The sequence below is a fragment of the Nicotiana tabacum genome, chromosome 3, assembly GCF_000715075.1.
Source record: "Nicotiana tabacum cultivar K326 chromosome 3, ASM71507v2, whole genome shotgun sequence".
Classification (NCBI taxonomy): Eukaryota; Viridiplantae; Streptophyta; class Magnoliopsida; order Solanales; family Solanaceae; genus Nicotiana; species Nicotiana tabacum.
Window position 1 is genome coordinate 178,551,065 of NC_134082.1, and position 15,600 is coordinate 178,566,664.

Here is a 15,600-nt window from a genome sequence, read left to right on the forward strand (position 1 = left end):
AGAATTTCATTTAAGAACAAGTGATGACCTCTTGGGTCAAGTGTCATCACACTAAAACTTAGGGCAAACTTGTTGTAATTGGGATCATGATATAACTATTGCACATAATTACTCACTCTATACCTCTCGGTAGTTTGAGTGAGTTTCCCCTAATTGGCTTTCACAAGCCCAATTGGGTGTTTAAATAATGCAAGAAAATTGGCTCAAGTCGGGTATTACTATCTCTAGGTTTAATCCTTTATTTGGGGCTATCAATCTCTTGAATGCACCCCAATTACTTGTTAGCCTGAATTTTCTAGACTTACTCTCTCTTTCTTAATAAGAGCCTAAGTCAAAAAGGCACAAATCAGTGTTTGCAACCACCAATTCAACAATTAAAGCATGAATCAAGCTAAATATCATTAACCCATAAACATTTAAGCCCTAAAATTGAAGACCCATTAAATAGCCACACTAGGGTTGGGTCACAATCCTAGCTAATGGATTTAGCTACTCATAATCAAAAAAGAAATCAAAGATGGAGATGAAATATAATACATAAAAAGTAATTACAAGAGTAAAATATAAGATTAATTGCTAAAGATGTTCTAAAATTACTATAAAAAGCAAAAAATGGTTGTTCACGTGCTCCACAAAACAACAGATACCCTAAAAATCTGAAAAAGAACTATTTATACACAGCTAAATTTTTCGAACAAAATTTGCCCCTACAGATATTCCGCTGACAGCAGAAAACAGGTCGCCTCAGTGCTAGAATTACCGCGTCTGTGCAAAAGCAAGCGCGGACCGCGTTTATTCTCTTTTGAGTTGGATCTGAACTTGAGTCCGCTGGGAGCGAAAAATCAACCGCATCAGTGCTCCTTCAACTGCGGCCGCAAAATATGTTCGCGGACCGCGCCTTTCAATTTGAGCTCCAAACTATAGTTCTTTGATTCTTAATTTCGCTGAGGGTGAGAATTGGACTGCGGTCGCGTCAAATGATATCGCTGCCGTGCAATTTCACCGTGGGCAGCAGTGACTGTTAAGCTCAAAAAATGATTCTCTGAAACTTAATACTGCTTAGAGTGTAGTTAAGACCGCCTCAACGGTGGACCCTCCGCGTCCGCTACTATTTCTTCGCTGTCAGTGCCTTTTTGACTCAGTTTTGAACTTGTGGAGGTTTCACTCCTTTATGAGCCGGTTATGACTTTCTTGTCTCTTTTTGACCATACACTGCAAAAAATCATAATAAGTTAGCTTTTGGGAATACTTGTACACACTTTTAATCCAAAACCTAAGCAACAAGGAGCATGGAATAGGCTAGAATCCCTAGTTATCACGTAGCCCCCACAGTTAGAAGCACATACTATTTCAATTCACCTATGGAGTTAATTCCCTCTTACAAGGGTAGAAAAGAGACTTACCTTGCTCCGAAGTTCCATAGCCGGCTCCCAAGCCTTTCCAACAACTCAAACCGATGCCTAACGCTCCAAAATTAGACAATAAATGTGCAAATCCATAAATATATACTCCAATAGTTATTAAAATCCAATTTGCAATAATTTCCAACTCCGTTCGAAAAGTCGATAAAATCAACCCTCGGGCACACAAGCCCGGATTCTGAAAATTTTCTAAGATAAACATTATCCATAACATCACGAACTCAAATATATACTTTATTCTCAATTCCATGCCCAAATTCGTGGTCAAAATAAACACAAAATTCCTATTAATTTTCCATGAATTTCCATGTTAAAATCTATATATAATCCATGAATTTAACTTGAAATAGGTGAGAATCACTTACCTTGACATAGATGATGAAGACGAAGCTCCAAAATTCCTCCTAAGTCATCTCCCATGGAGGAAATTAGATGAGATGAGCCAAACCCATTTTTGCAAACTTATACCTCCCATCGCGTTCGCGATGAACAAAATTATCAAAAGCGATTTCCAAACTTTTCTCAAATAGCCTCTAGTATAATTGTTATAATACTTTGTACAAAACTACAAATGACAAATGATTTAACTTTCTGAAACTAGACACCAAGATCTACAACTTTCATGTTTTGGTCATCTCCTAATTCCTTATATATTTGTCGATATAAGCTGTCGAAGTCAGCCTTGCGCAACACAAATTTCTTCTTCATCTTCCCGGACAACCTGTAGTATACTAGCCATAACTTTTTGTACACAAATCCAAATGCTAAATGACTTGCCTTTCTGAAAACTAGGCACAAAGGAATATAATTTTTTTTTTGGATCATCTTCTAATTCCTTATAAATTGCGAGATATGAGCCTCCGAAGTCAGACCTGTGCAACAGAGATTTCCTTCTTCGCGAACGTAAAGAACAAAATACCAGAAGCCAAATCCTTCTTTACGAACGTGAGAGGATCCTCGCCAATGCGAAGACCAACACAAGACATCAGAAAATTAGCATCCGAAGTAGCCCAAAATGATCTAAAACACACCCCAGGCTCCCGGGACCCCGTCCAATCACACCAACCTGTCCCAAAACAATGCATGAACTTGCTCGAGGCCTCAAATCACATCAAGCAACATCGAAATCATGAATTGCACCCCAATTCAAGCTTAAGGAACTTTAGAACTTCAAACTTCTACATTCGATGCCGAAACCTATCAAATCACGTTTGATTAACCTCAAATTTTGCGCACAAGTCACATTCGATATTACGCACCTACTCCAACTTCCGGAATTGGAATCCGGCCCTGATATCAAGAAGTCCACTTTCGGTCAAACTTCTCAAAAACCTTCAAATTTCTAACTTTCGCCAAGTAACCCCAAAATGTCCTACAGACCTCCGAATCTACATCCGGACGCGCTCTCAATACCAGAATCACCATACAGAGCTATTTCCAAACTCATAAGTCTAAACGGACATCGATAACATTGAAATGCACTTCAACCCAAATTTATGAAATTCTTTCAAAATGCCAACTTCCATAATAGGCTCCAAAACGCTCTCGGATCATCCAAAATCCGATCCGTACATACGAACAAGTCAAAAATCATCATACGAACCTGTTGGAACCTTCAAATCCCGATTCTGAGGCTTTTAATCAAAAATCATACCTTAGTCAATTTTCTAACTTAAAGCTTCCGAAATGAGAATTTTCTTTCCAAATTAACTCCGATCTTCCCAAAATTTAATTTCGGACATACGTACAAGTCATAATACCTGAAGTGAAGCTACTCATGGCCTCAAACTTCCAAACGATACGCTAGTGTTCAAAATGACCGATCGGGTCGTTATAATTCTATTCTTCATGCTGCCGTAATTTTGCTTAAGGTATATGCACAAGAACTTTTATTCTCATACTTCCTCCATTTATTAAACTATATCCCATGCACAACCTTTTAATCTTTGGTGTAGACAAAATTCAAACAAGAGAATAAAAATAATTAAGACTATACTAGATTCAAACCTACAATTTAAAGCAATTTATTTTGAGACCGCCTTTGTCACTATACTAGATGATTCAATTATTACAATGATTCAACAAGTTATATACATAATTCTTTTGTCAACATTCGAGTATCTAATTAACCATATTTTGAAATTGGCGGAAAACTTGTGCAAATTAAGTCAAGTCGATACGATTGCACATAAATGTTATGTTGATTTTGCAGCATGTATTGCACAGTTGAAGAGATGAGGATTGTGTCGAGCTACTGAAGACATGCAAGAAGCTATTGCGCAGATCAAAGAGGGAAGAAAAGGGAAGGTCCTTATCATTGACATGTTGTTAGACACAAATGAGAAGTCTAGGGAGTGTGGGGAAAGAGAGATTTAGAAGTCAAAAGGTGCTTTGGGGTCGCACATTTGCCCCTAATGTCTTGGAGGAAGCTGATATAAGATAGTTGGTTGATATTTGTAAGTTCCAACAATGGATCCACTTGTTCACAAGTGATGCTGCTAAGGTATATGAGGAGGAAGTTAAACGTTTTTATGCCGACTTGTTCAAGGTTGAGAATGATCACATTTGTGCCTTGATGAATAGAGTTGATATGGTAATGGACTCTGCCTTGTTGGGATGTATTCTTGGTGTGCCTGCTGAAGGGATGTCTAGTATTCAGGGAGCTTGTACTCAAAACTTCAGAAACACAATCTTAAAGGACAAAGCAGTTCAGCAGGGGGTACAAGTTCGGAAGAAGGTCCTCCTTCCTATATACCAACTGCTATTTGAGATGGTGAACAAAGTATTGCTGCCTCGAGCTGAGAGAAGATTTATCACTTCTCGTGTAGACCTGGTCCTCATGGAAGCACTAGATAACTTCACTACTATCAATTTGCCTGGGATTATGATAGAGCACATGAATAAAGTGACAGAATTTAAAGATGGTAATCATGGGCTGCCATGTGGGTTCTTTCTCACCAAGGTCTTTGAGCACTTCAAGGTTCCTCTCGGACCAGCTAAAGTGGGCACTAAGAAGCAAACTATTTCAAATGTCACTCTTGAAGAATGTGAGTGTATAGAGAAAGTTGGAGGGGTTGGAAGCACTTCTACCATATCTCAGTTGATAAATGCCCAAACAGTGCTACTGCTGAGATAAGGCAATTGAAAGCAAGGAATGCTATCCTTGAGACTCAGTTAAGTCAGCTGCAAAAGGCACCTAGTTCCTGTAGCTCTCAAAGTGAAGAGGTTGCTCGTCTGACAAAGAAGAACGCTGAGCACAAGAAATAAGTGGAGGACCTGAAAGAGAGACAACTCAATGAGAAAATGTCAACAAATTCTCGAATGAATTTAGTCCTCCAAACCATTGCCTCAGCCTCCAAGACTTCTCCTTCCAGTGATCCTTAAATATTGTCCCCTCCGTGTCAAGTCTATAATCCAGTTTGTGGTCAAGTCCCTCAGTGTCAGTTCTTATGATGATAATTTGTGGTATTTTTGTTGATTTTTCTAAATTGTGGATGTGTTAGTAATATTGACTATGCTCCTGCTTTAAAATCCAAATTATGTTAATGCAAGCTTTTCCCTTTTTGTTGTTTAAACCTTGCTTTTATGCTCTCTTTTTGGTCATGACTGTGTGCACATAAGTGGCATGAGCTAACTTAAAGCTAGACTTCCTTCTTACTTAAATACATGTTACTACTTTTTTTATGATGCCAAAAGGGGGAAGAATATTTGCATTTATGATCTGCACTGATTAAGGGGGAAATACAGATTCAGGGGGAACTCTTTGAGGTTCCGTGATGTGCACTGATTAAGGGGGGAACGATAGATTCAGGGGGAAACTTAAGCTCTTTCTGGTTTGCTGTCTGGTTCTATGTGGCTCTTTATGGGATTTTCAATTATGAGTTTGTCATCATCAAAAAGGGAAAAATGGATAGGTTACAAGTATCTTTTTCATAAGTACTTTGTTTTATGCTTTGATGATCTAACAAACTTACTATTAAGAATCAGATAAGGAACTTGTTAAACATTCTCAAGACCTTAAGATCACAAGGTTCCAGGTTGGGATCCAGTTTGGGATATGGCTCAACTCTTCAGAGTCGAAGGAACAGCTGAGGGAACGAGTCCCTACCAGTTCCCGAGATGACTGTACAAAGTCAACTCTCCAATTGGAAAGTTGCTACCTGCACACGCTACAGTACATGAACAGTGCAGCAGTCAACTTTCTGTGGAAGGCTTTTTACCTACCTTGCTTGCATCATTATAAGTGATGTCACTCATGTATTATTAACATCAAGGAAGGTAAAACAATCACTTAAACACTTAGACATTTCACTCAAGCTCTCATGTGATCATCCAGCAAGCAACTCTCAAGTGCTTCAAGAACAAAGAACAAAACAACTACGGACCAGTTCCCACATCAAGTTATTGTATGTCCTTAGTTGAGTTGTAACTTTGTTAATATTCTTACTTGTAATTCCTACTTTAGCTTACTAAGAATCAGTGTGTAGGAAACCCTTTGTAAATCTTAAACATTTGTATTTGAGTCTTGGCTAGAGTTAGTCGAGTGGTAAAATCTTTGTAATAGAAGTATTACAAAGTGTCTTGCAATAGGTGTGTTACAAGTTAGTGAGGGAATAGGAGGTTAATTTCTAGGTTGCATATGTTGTAATCTAAAAGTTGCTCAGTAGTGAAGTTGAAATCCTACAAGGGTAGGTCGTGGTTTTTAATCCCGTTGAGCTAGGAATTTTTCACGTAAAATTCCTCTTATCATTTATTTACTGTAGTGTGCGCATGTTCTATTGAACCTGATAGAGAATCTGGTTCTCTATAGAGTTTGGTGGACCCTTATATTCTATCAACTCCATTAGTGGAAGGCCCTGTAATATAGTTATATATTATATATAGAGAGAGAGATATAGATAGGCTAAAATACGGCTTGTTGTCTTCATTATGTCCACTATCAATAGATAAAGTGCTAAGGATATCAACTAAAGTCATGCAGGTTATATTTTTGTCCACCCCACAAGTTTATCTTCATTGAACTTTCTTTGTAACAAATCATAGCTAGTTCATATCAATACCGATTTACGAAAGAAAAAGGCAGGGAAATTCTGATCAATATGGAAGCCAGTGACGTGCCAACAGCTAGCGAAATATTCCGAGCTCAGGCTCATATCTACAAGCATACCTTCCATTTTGTAAATTCCATGGTTCTTCGTTGTGCTATTCAGATAGGCATACCAGATATAATTCATAGTCATAAGCAACCAATGACTCTCTCTGAGTTAGTTTCAGAGCTGAAACTTCCACCTGCAAAATCAAATGGTATTTATCGACTAATGCGCCTATTGGTACGCTCCGGCTTTTTCGCTACTAAAAGTCTTGACGAAATCTCAGAAACTCAAGAAGGTTATGTTCTTACTGTTAAGTTTGGCAGAAATCTTTTGTCCCACATCGGTGGGAAAAGAATGGTTGGGGGGATTTTCCCCCTATAAAAGAAGGCTTAATGTTTAGGATTTAAAATACTTCTCATTTGCCTTCTCATCTGTTTAAGGCATTTGTATTTCTCTCTTTAGTATTATTTCACTTGTATTTTTGGAGTGAAATAAAATATTGGTTGTGTCCGAGGAGTAGGCAAAATTAGCCGAACCTCGTAAATTCTGGTGTTCCCTTTATTGTTGCTTTATTGTCTTATTTATTATTTGGTGGCTGTCATAATTTTTGGTATAGTAGTTGTGACTTATTCACACTATATAACATTTGGCTTCCGCAACCATTGGTATCAGAGCCAAGGTACTGTCTAAGTATGCTCTGTGGTTGCAGCATAGTCTGATCTTCCACATCAGAAAAGATTTATCTTGGTAACTGAGTCAAGGTTCTGTCTGAGTATGCTCTGTGGTTGCAGCTTAGTCTGATCTTCTACATCAGAAAGGAATAATCTTGATTTGTGTCGTCAGCTATTAAATAATATTTGTGTCAAATATGGGAGACAATAAACAAGAAGAATCTACATCAAGTGTCAACAATACGTCATCATTGGCATCTTCGCTTATGACAAGAATTGTGTCAAATGCAAAATTTGCGGTAGAAATTTTTGACGGGTCCAGGCATTTTGGGATATGGCAAGGCGAGGTTCTAGATGTCCTTTTTCAACAAGGGCTAGATCTGGCCATTGAAGAAAAGAAATCAGATGTTATTGGAGAAGAAGATTGGAAGATTCTCAACCGTGTTGCTTGCGGTACCATTCGATTCTACCTTGCTAGAGAGCAGAAATATCCATACACAAAGGAAACTTCTGCAAGTAAATTATGGAAAGCACTGGAGGATAAATTTTTGAAGAAAAACAGTCAAAATAAATTGTACATGAAGAAGAGACTGTTTCACTTCACCTATGTTCCTGGTACCACGATGAATGAACATATCACCAGTTTCAATAAGTTGGTCACAGATTTGCAAAATATGGATACAACTTATGATGATGGTGACTTGGCCTTAATGTTGTTGGCGTCACTTCCTGATGAGTACGAGCACCTTGAAACTACTCTACTCCATGGAAATGACGAAATTTCTCTCAGAGAAGTTTATTCGGCTTTGTACAGCTATGAATAAAGAAAGCGAGAAAAACAGAAGGGCGGAGAAGGAGAAGCACTATTTGTGAGGGGTCGTCCTCAAAATCAAACGAGGACAAAGAAGGGAAGATCCAAGTCAAGATCCAGACCCAGCAAAGATGAATGTGCCTTTTGTCGAGAAAAAGGGCACTGGAAGAAAGACTGTCCGAAGTTGAAGAATAAGGTCAAACATAACAATGGAAAGGCCATTATGGATTCAAATGTAGCTGATTGTGATGATTCAGACTTCTCATTAGTTACAACAGAGTCATCAACATCATCAGACATATGGTTGATGGACTCGGCTTGTAGCTATCATATGTGTCCCAACAAGGACTGGTTAGTGGAATTTCAAGAAGAAGAATATGGAGTCGTCCACACAGTGGATAACAGCCCTCTTACCTCATATGGCATTGGTTCAATACGATTAAGGAGCCATGATGGAATGATCAGAACATTAACAGATGTTCGATATGTACCGGATTTGAAGAAGAATCTCATCTCTGTGGGAGCCCTGGAATCAAAAGGGTTTAAAATCATTGCAGAAAATGGAGTGATGAGAGTATGCTCCGGTGCACTAGTGGTAATGAAGGCTAATCGGAAGAATAATAATATGTACCGCTATTGTGGCAGTACAGTTATTGGGACAGCGACAGTGACATCCAGTGACGACAAAGAGGCAGAAGCAACCAAGCTATGGCACATGCGCTTGGGACATGCTGGAGGAAAATCATTGAAAACTCTATCAGATCAAGGATTGTTAAAAGGAGTAAAGGCTTGCAACTTGGAGTTTTGTGAGCATTGTGTTAAAGGGAAACAGACAAGGGTTAAATTTGGTACAGCGATCCATAATACTAAAGGCATTTTGGATTATGTACACTCTGATGTTTGGGGTCCTTCCAAAACACCTTTATTGGGTGGGAAGCACTATTTTGTAACCTTTTTTGATGATTTTTCTCGAAGAGTGTGGGTGTATACAATGAAAAACAAAGATGAAGTGCTGGGAATTTTTCTCAAATGGAAGACGATGGTGGAGAATCAAACAGGCAAGAGGATCAAGTGTATTCGCACAGACAATGGAGGTGAATACAAAAATGATCATTTCAATAAGGTCTGTCAAAATGATGGCATCGTCCGACACTTAACTGTCAGACATACACCACAACAGAATAGAGTGGCTGAACGTATGAACCGGACCTTGCTGGAGAAGGTACGGTGTATGTTGTCCAATGCTGGCTTGGGCAAAGAATTTTGGGCTGAGGCAGTTACATATGCATGCCACCTCATTAATCTCTTACCATCTGCTGCTATTGATGGCAAGACACCATTTGAAAAATGGTATGGAAAGCCTGCTTTAGATTATGACTTTTTGCACGTGTTTGGCTCAACTGCATATTATCATGTGACGGAGTCAAAATTGGATCCAAGGGCAAAGAAGGCTATTTTTATGGGAATTACTTCTGGAGTCAAAGGATATCGCTTATGGTGTCCTATGACAAAGAAAGTAATATTCAGCAGGGATGTTACCTTTGATGAATCTGCTATGGTAAATAAGGTAACAGAAGACACCAAACAAAATAAAGGTGCTTCTAAGCAGGTGGAGTTTGAGGGAAAATTTATTTTTCCTACACAAGAAGCAGAGGAGGAAACAAATGAAGATTACCCTCTGGAAGAAGAGCCAGTAGAGGAGATTCCAACTCAGGAACCTCAACAACAACTTGAATCAATAGCAACTAGCAGGCCAAAAAGAACAATAACGAAACCTGTTCATCTCATAGAGACGGTTGCTTGTGCAACCTCAATTGTAGCTGATGATGTTCCTACCACTTATAAAGACGCTGTCCAAAGTTCACAAGAAGATAAGTGGAGGATTGCCATGAATGATGAAATACGGTCCCTTCATCAGAATCATACATGGAGATTGGCTAATCTCCCGAAGGGAAAGAAAGCAATTGGGTGCAAATGGGTATTTGCAAAGAAGGAAGGATTTCCTAACCAAGTAGATGTTCGCTACAAAGCAAGATTGGTGGCCAAAGGATATGCTCAAAAGGAGGGAATTGATTACAATGAAGTGTTTTCTCCAGTTGTAAAACATTCCTCCATTAGAATTATGTTGGCTTTGCTAGCACAATTGGATTTGGAACTAGTTCAGATGGATGTAAAAACTGCGTTTTTACATGGAAACTTGGAGGAGAAAATCTACATGACTCAGCCAGAAGGATACAAAGTTGCTGGAAAAGAAAATATGGTGTGCAAACATGAAAAATTGTTGTACGGATTGAAACAATCTTCTAGACAATGGTACAAGCGATTTGACGAGTTTATGTTGCGGCAAGGGTACAAGAGAAGCAAATACGATCATTGTGTGTATTTGCACAAGCTAAAAGATGGTTCCTTTGTATATCTTCTCCTATATGTTGATGATATGTTGATAGCTTCCAAGAATTCGGAAGAATTGATAAGTTGAAGATTCAACTGAAAAAGGAGTTCGAGATGAAGGATCTAGGTGAGGCAAAGAAAATTCTTGGCATGGAGATAATTAGAGATAGACGTTCAAAGAAACTCTGTTTATCTCAGAAAGAATATTTGAAGAGAGTACTACAACGTTTTGGCATAGATGACAAGACTAAGCCAGTTAGTACTCCACTTGCTCCCCATATTAAGCTAAGTACTACTATGTCGCCAATGGATGAAGCTGAACGAGAGTATATGTCAAAGGTACCATACGCAAATGTTGTTGGTAGCTTGATGTATGCAATGGTTTGCACAAGGCCTGACATTTCACAAGCTGTTGGAGTTATTAGCAGATATATGCACAATCCAGGGAAGGAGCATTGGCAAGCTGTGAAGTGGATTCTACGGTATATTCATAATACTGTAGATGTTGGGTTAGTTTTTGAGCAGGAAGACAATCAGTCTGTAGTTGGATATTGTGACTCAGATTTTGCTGGTGATCTGGACAAACGAAGATCAACTACTGGTTATGTGTTTACTTTTGCAAAGGCACCAGTTAGTTGGAAGACTACTTTGCAATCAACAGTTGCTTTGTCTACAACAGAGGCAGAGTATATGGCTATTACAGAGGCTGTGAAGGAGGCAATTTGGCTTCAAGGATTTCTAAAGGAGCTTGGTGTTGAACAAAAAGGTATCACAATTTTTTGTGATAGTCAAAGTGCTATTCAATTAGCGAAGAACCAAGTTTATCATGCAACGACGAAGCATATTGATGTTCGGTATCATTTCGTACGAGAAATCATAGAAGAAGGAGGAGTCACAGTGAAGAAAATTCATACTACGGAGAATCCTGCTGATATGCTAACTAAGGTGGTGACTGCGATCAATTATCAACATTGTTTGGATTTGATCAACATTGTTAAACACTAAAGATTGAAGATGAAGACACAACCAAAATTTGTTATTGAGAGAAAATTGAAGATGTGAAATTTTGCCAAGGTGGAGATTTGTTAAGTTTGGCAGAAATCTTTTGTCCCACATCGGTGGGAAAAGAATGGTTGGGGGGATTTTCCCCCTATAAAAGAAGGCTTAATGTTTAGGATTTAAAACACCTCTCATTTGCCTTCTCATCTGTTTAAGGCATTTGTATATCTCTCTTTAGTATTATTTCACTTGTATTTTTGGAGTGAAATAAAATATTGGTTGTGTCCGAGGAGAAGGCAAAATTAGCCGAACCTCGTAAATTCTGATGTTCCCTTTATTGTTGCTTTATTGTCTTATTTATTATTTGGTGGCTGTCATAATTTTTGGTATAGTAGTTGTGACTTATTCACACTATATAACATTTGGCTTCCGCAACACTTACAGCTTCTTCTAAGCTGCTTCTGAAGAGTGAAATCCCAAATTTGTCACCTTTTGTTAGAGCAATGGTTGATCCTGTTATGGTGAATCCATGGCAATCTTTAGGGGATTGGTTTCTTAGAATTGAAACCACCCCATTTGAAACAGCACAAGGTGCATCCATGTGGGAATATTGTGATCAAAATCCAAGATTCAACAAAGTTTTCAATGAAGCAATGGCTAGTGATTCCCAAATGATGAGTTTGGTTGTGAAGGACTGCAAACAAATTTTTGAAGAGCTGGATTCCTTGGTTGATGTTGGAGGAGGCACTGGTGTTGTTGCTAAGACTATTTTGGCTGCATTTCGTCATATAAAATGCACTGTTTTAGACCTTCCTCATGTTGTTGCTAACATGCCAGAGACAGAAAATTTGAAATATGTGGGAGGTGACATTGTTTCAGTCAATTCCGTCTGCTGATGCCATTTTGTTTAAGGTAAGAAGATGCTAACTTTTGTTATTATTTTGTTTACAAGTTGACATGTACTTTGTGGTCCAATTTATGTAATGGTGGTTGACTGGGTATGATGTTATAAAGATAGAAAGATAATTGACACCGTGACCTAAAATAAACAATAGATATTTAGCCGTAAATCTTCCTACTAAGGATAAAATGAGCAATTTAAAGTTAAATTGTATAAAACTTTTTGGAGATGACTAAAAAAAAAGAGTTCACATAAAATATTATACTTGATCTATATGTCACTACTGAGTAATCTTGAGTGGGTCATCATTTGTGAGAATGACATAATGTTAATCCATGTTCAGTTTTTACGAAATTCCCTTTGCACTTCACTGTTCATACTTTATTATGTAGTCTTTCAATTACTACATAATTTCTGTATTAAATGTTATAGGTCATTGATTGTGAATTTGTGATACTTATGAAGGGTCTGTTCAGCTGTCCAACGGGCCGAGCCCCCATCCCATCCCGGCCCACTTAGTTCTAAACGGGATGGGCTTATATTAAACAGTACACAAGGTGGGACGGGCTGCCTATTTCGTTCCATTTATCCCGTCTCATCCCCCGTGTTTTTTTTTTGGAAATAGAGGTTGGGAAACGACCTTGTTTGCAAATTTAGCCGTTCCCAACGGCTATAAACGGCCATATTTGACCCCCTCCCCCCTCCCCCCCCCAAAAAAAAACACCCCCTACCCCCCAAACTTTTAATTTAATCCCTAAAAAAAATTACACTTTGGCACTATTTTTAACTATAAATACCCCAATTCTTTTTCATTTTTTCCCACAAAAATTCTCTCAAATCTCTTACATCTATTTAGTTTATTCTCTCAATTTTCTCACAATCAACTACGTTTTAAGTATTTAGGCAAACTTTTGGAGCAACTTTCAAGCTTCAAATTAAATTCTCAAGTATTTGGAGTAAATTTTTGAGCAATTTCTTCAAATTTCAATATTTAATTCGTGAGAACCTTTCCTAGAAGGTTATTGCGTAGATTAGGTGCTTTTCAAAAGAATTGTATTTGTATGTGAAATTTGAAAGTTCTATTAATAAAATAAAAGGCTTTAAGCCTTGAATTTTTTGAATGGATTGTCTTACACTCTTACTTAGTTACTTTAGGGCTTGAAATTATATTAAATAAATTACAACTCTATTATAATTATTAAAATATTTTATTACAAGTCTTTTGTTTGAATATTTAATTATTTACTTAGTTTCTTTAGGGTCTGTTTGGAAAGCCACCATGTAATTGGAATTGATGTAATTACTAGGGTAGTAATTACACAGCCTAGTAATTACATAGTTGTATAATTACGACAACCTCTTTGTTTGTCATAATGTAATTACAGTGTAATTATAAATTTACTGTTTGGTTGCACAAGTGTAATTACACAGTTAGATTAAATTTTAAATAAAATAATTATCAAAAATTAAAAGTTAATATAATAAATATATGTCTATAAAGTTTTATAAGTATAAATAATATTATATTTGGTATGTAAGATGTATATTTTTTCGTGAATATATGTTAATTAGTAATCATATATTTATAACCAATATTATAAAAATAATACATATATATTTTTTAGATTAATAATATTTAGTTTAGATACTTACAAAAACTAAAAATATAAGGCTTGTAAGAACATCATGGAATTCATGTTTGATAAAATAAATTAATATTTATAAATATAATGTCATAACATTATTCAAATGTTTGACAAAACTAATCTATTAATTCTAACTAAAAAAATGAACAACATGCAATGTGAGCCAATACTACTAAAACAAGCAAATTGGAACCATGAATATAACACAATTTCAAAATTTAAAAAAAAAAAAAAGGTTTAACATATGTTAAATTCCAACATAAAGATAATAAGTTCCACTACAACTTAAGATTAGGAAACATAATAAGTTTATAATTCAACAACAAAATTTAACTTTAATTGCATCACTCATTATATGCCAAGTTTTTTAATGACTATTATTTCTAATATTAGGAGATGTAGTTTCAAAAAAGAGAACAATAAAATAAATAAAAAATAAAAAATAAGAAATTACATTGAATCACAAGAGTGGTAGAAAAATAAAAGATAAATAATGTACAAAGAAAAATATATTTTAAAATTTCAAAAGAAATTAAAAATTAAAAATAAAATTAAAAAATTAAAATAATAGAAATAAATTTTTTTAAGAAAATAAATTAAAATAAAATAAAAAAATAAACTAAAAAGCAATCTTGTAATTACACAGTGTAATTACCACCAATTCTCACCTCCCCCTTGAGAATTAGAGAGTGTAATTACACCTCTCCAATTACACTCAATTTCATGCTGACCAAGTAATTACTTGGCCAAACAAACATGTCAAACTGTGTAAGTACATCTAATTATACCCAAATCTATTTCCAAGGTGGCTTTCCAAACAGGCTCTTATAATTTATTAAGTTTTAAGTTTATTAAATAAGTCAAAAAAAATTAGTTCTTGCAAGCTTTAAAAACTCAGTCATTGTCAAAAAACTAGTCGTTGCCAAATTTAATGCTTAAATAATTATTTTTTTAAAAAAAATAAAGGCCCACTTAGTCGGATGGGATGGGCCTACCGTTTGGTCCCGTTTATCCCGTTCCACTTAGGCCCATCAGCCATCGTCCCGGTTAAATGTCGTCCCGTCCTATTGGACAACCTTAGTTCAGTTCGGTTATTAATTTTTTTTGTTAGAATCGAAAAAATAGCCGATTTGAATCCCCACTCTTCTCGTTTCCTCGTCTTGCTTTCTTGCTCATACCAATGTCAAACAAAACAGTTAAAAAATTTTATCCTATGCTTGAAATTGAAAATATGTTTTTTTTTTGTTTGTTTGCAGATTGTTATGCATAATTGGAGTGATGAGGATTGTGTGAAGATGCTAAAGAGATGCAGAGAAGCTATCAAGGATAAAGATGAAGGAAGAAAAGGGAAGGTCATTATTAGTCCTGAATAGAGAAGAAGAAGAAGACATGACTGAACTGAAGCTCATTTTTGATGTATTGATGATGGTTTTACTCACCGGAAGAGAGAGAACTGAGAAAGAATGGGAAAAGTTGTTCCTTGAAGCTGGATTCAGGAGCTACAAGATTACCCCCGTCTTTGGCCTAAGGTCCCTTATTGAAGCTAATTAACTCGAAGTATGTAAGAATTATGATGAACATACGTGCAGTATTAAATGCAGAGAAGGACAAGCCTCACAATTTAATCAAAGATCTTATCAAATTAATCAAAATACAAGAATAGCAAA

At 36.6% G+C, this 15,600-nt stretch overlaps 1 protein-coding gene across 1 annotated transcript; it reads left to right on the plus strand.

Annotated features, from left to right (window-relative positions):
• The first annotated feature begins 6,520 nt into the window (after nucleotides 1–6,520).
• On the plus strand, nucleotides 6,521–15,306 carry LOC107790818 (trans-resveratrol di-O-methyltransferase-like). Its single transcript, XM_075247543.1, has 3 exons — nucleotides 6,521–6,857; nucleotides 11,831–12,273; nucleotides 15,190–15,306. The coding sequence occupies exons 1-3, from the start codon at nucleotides 6,521–6,523 to the stop codon at nucleotides 15,304–15,306; spliced, it is 897 nt and encodes a 298-aa protein (XP_075103644.1).
• Nucleotides 15,307–15,600: the final 294 nt, after the last annotated feature.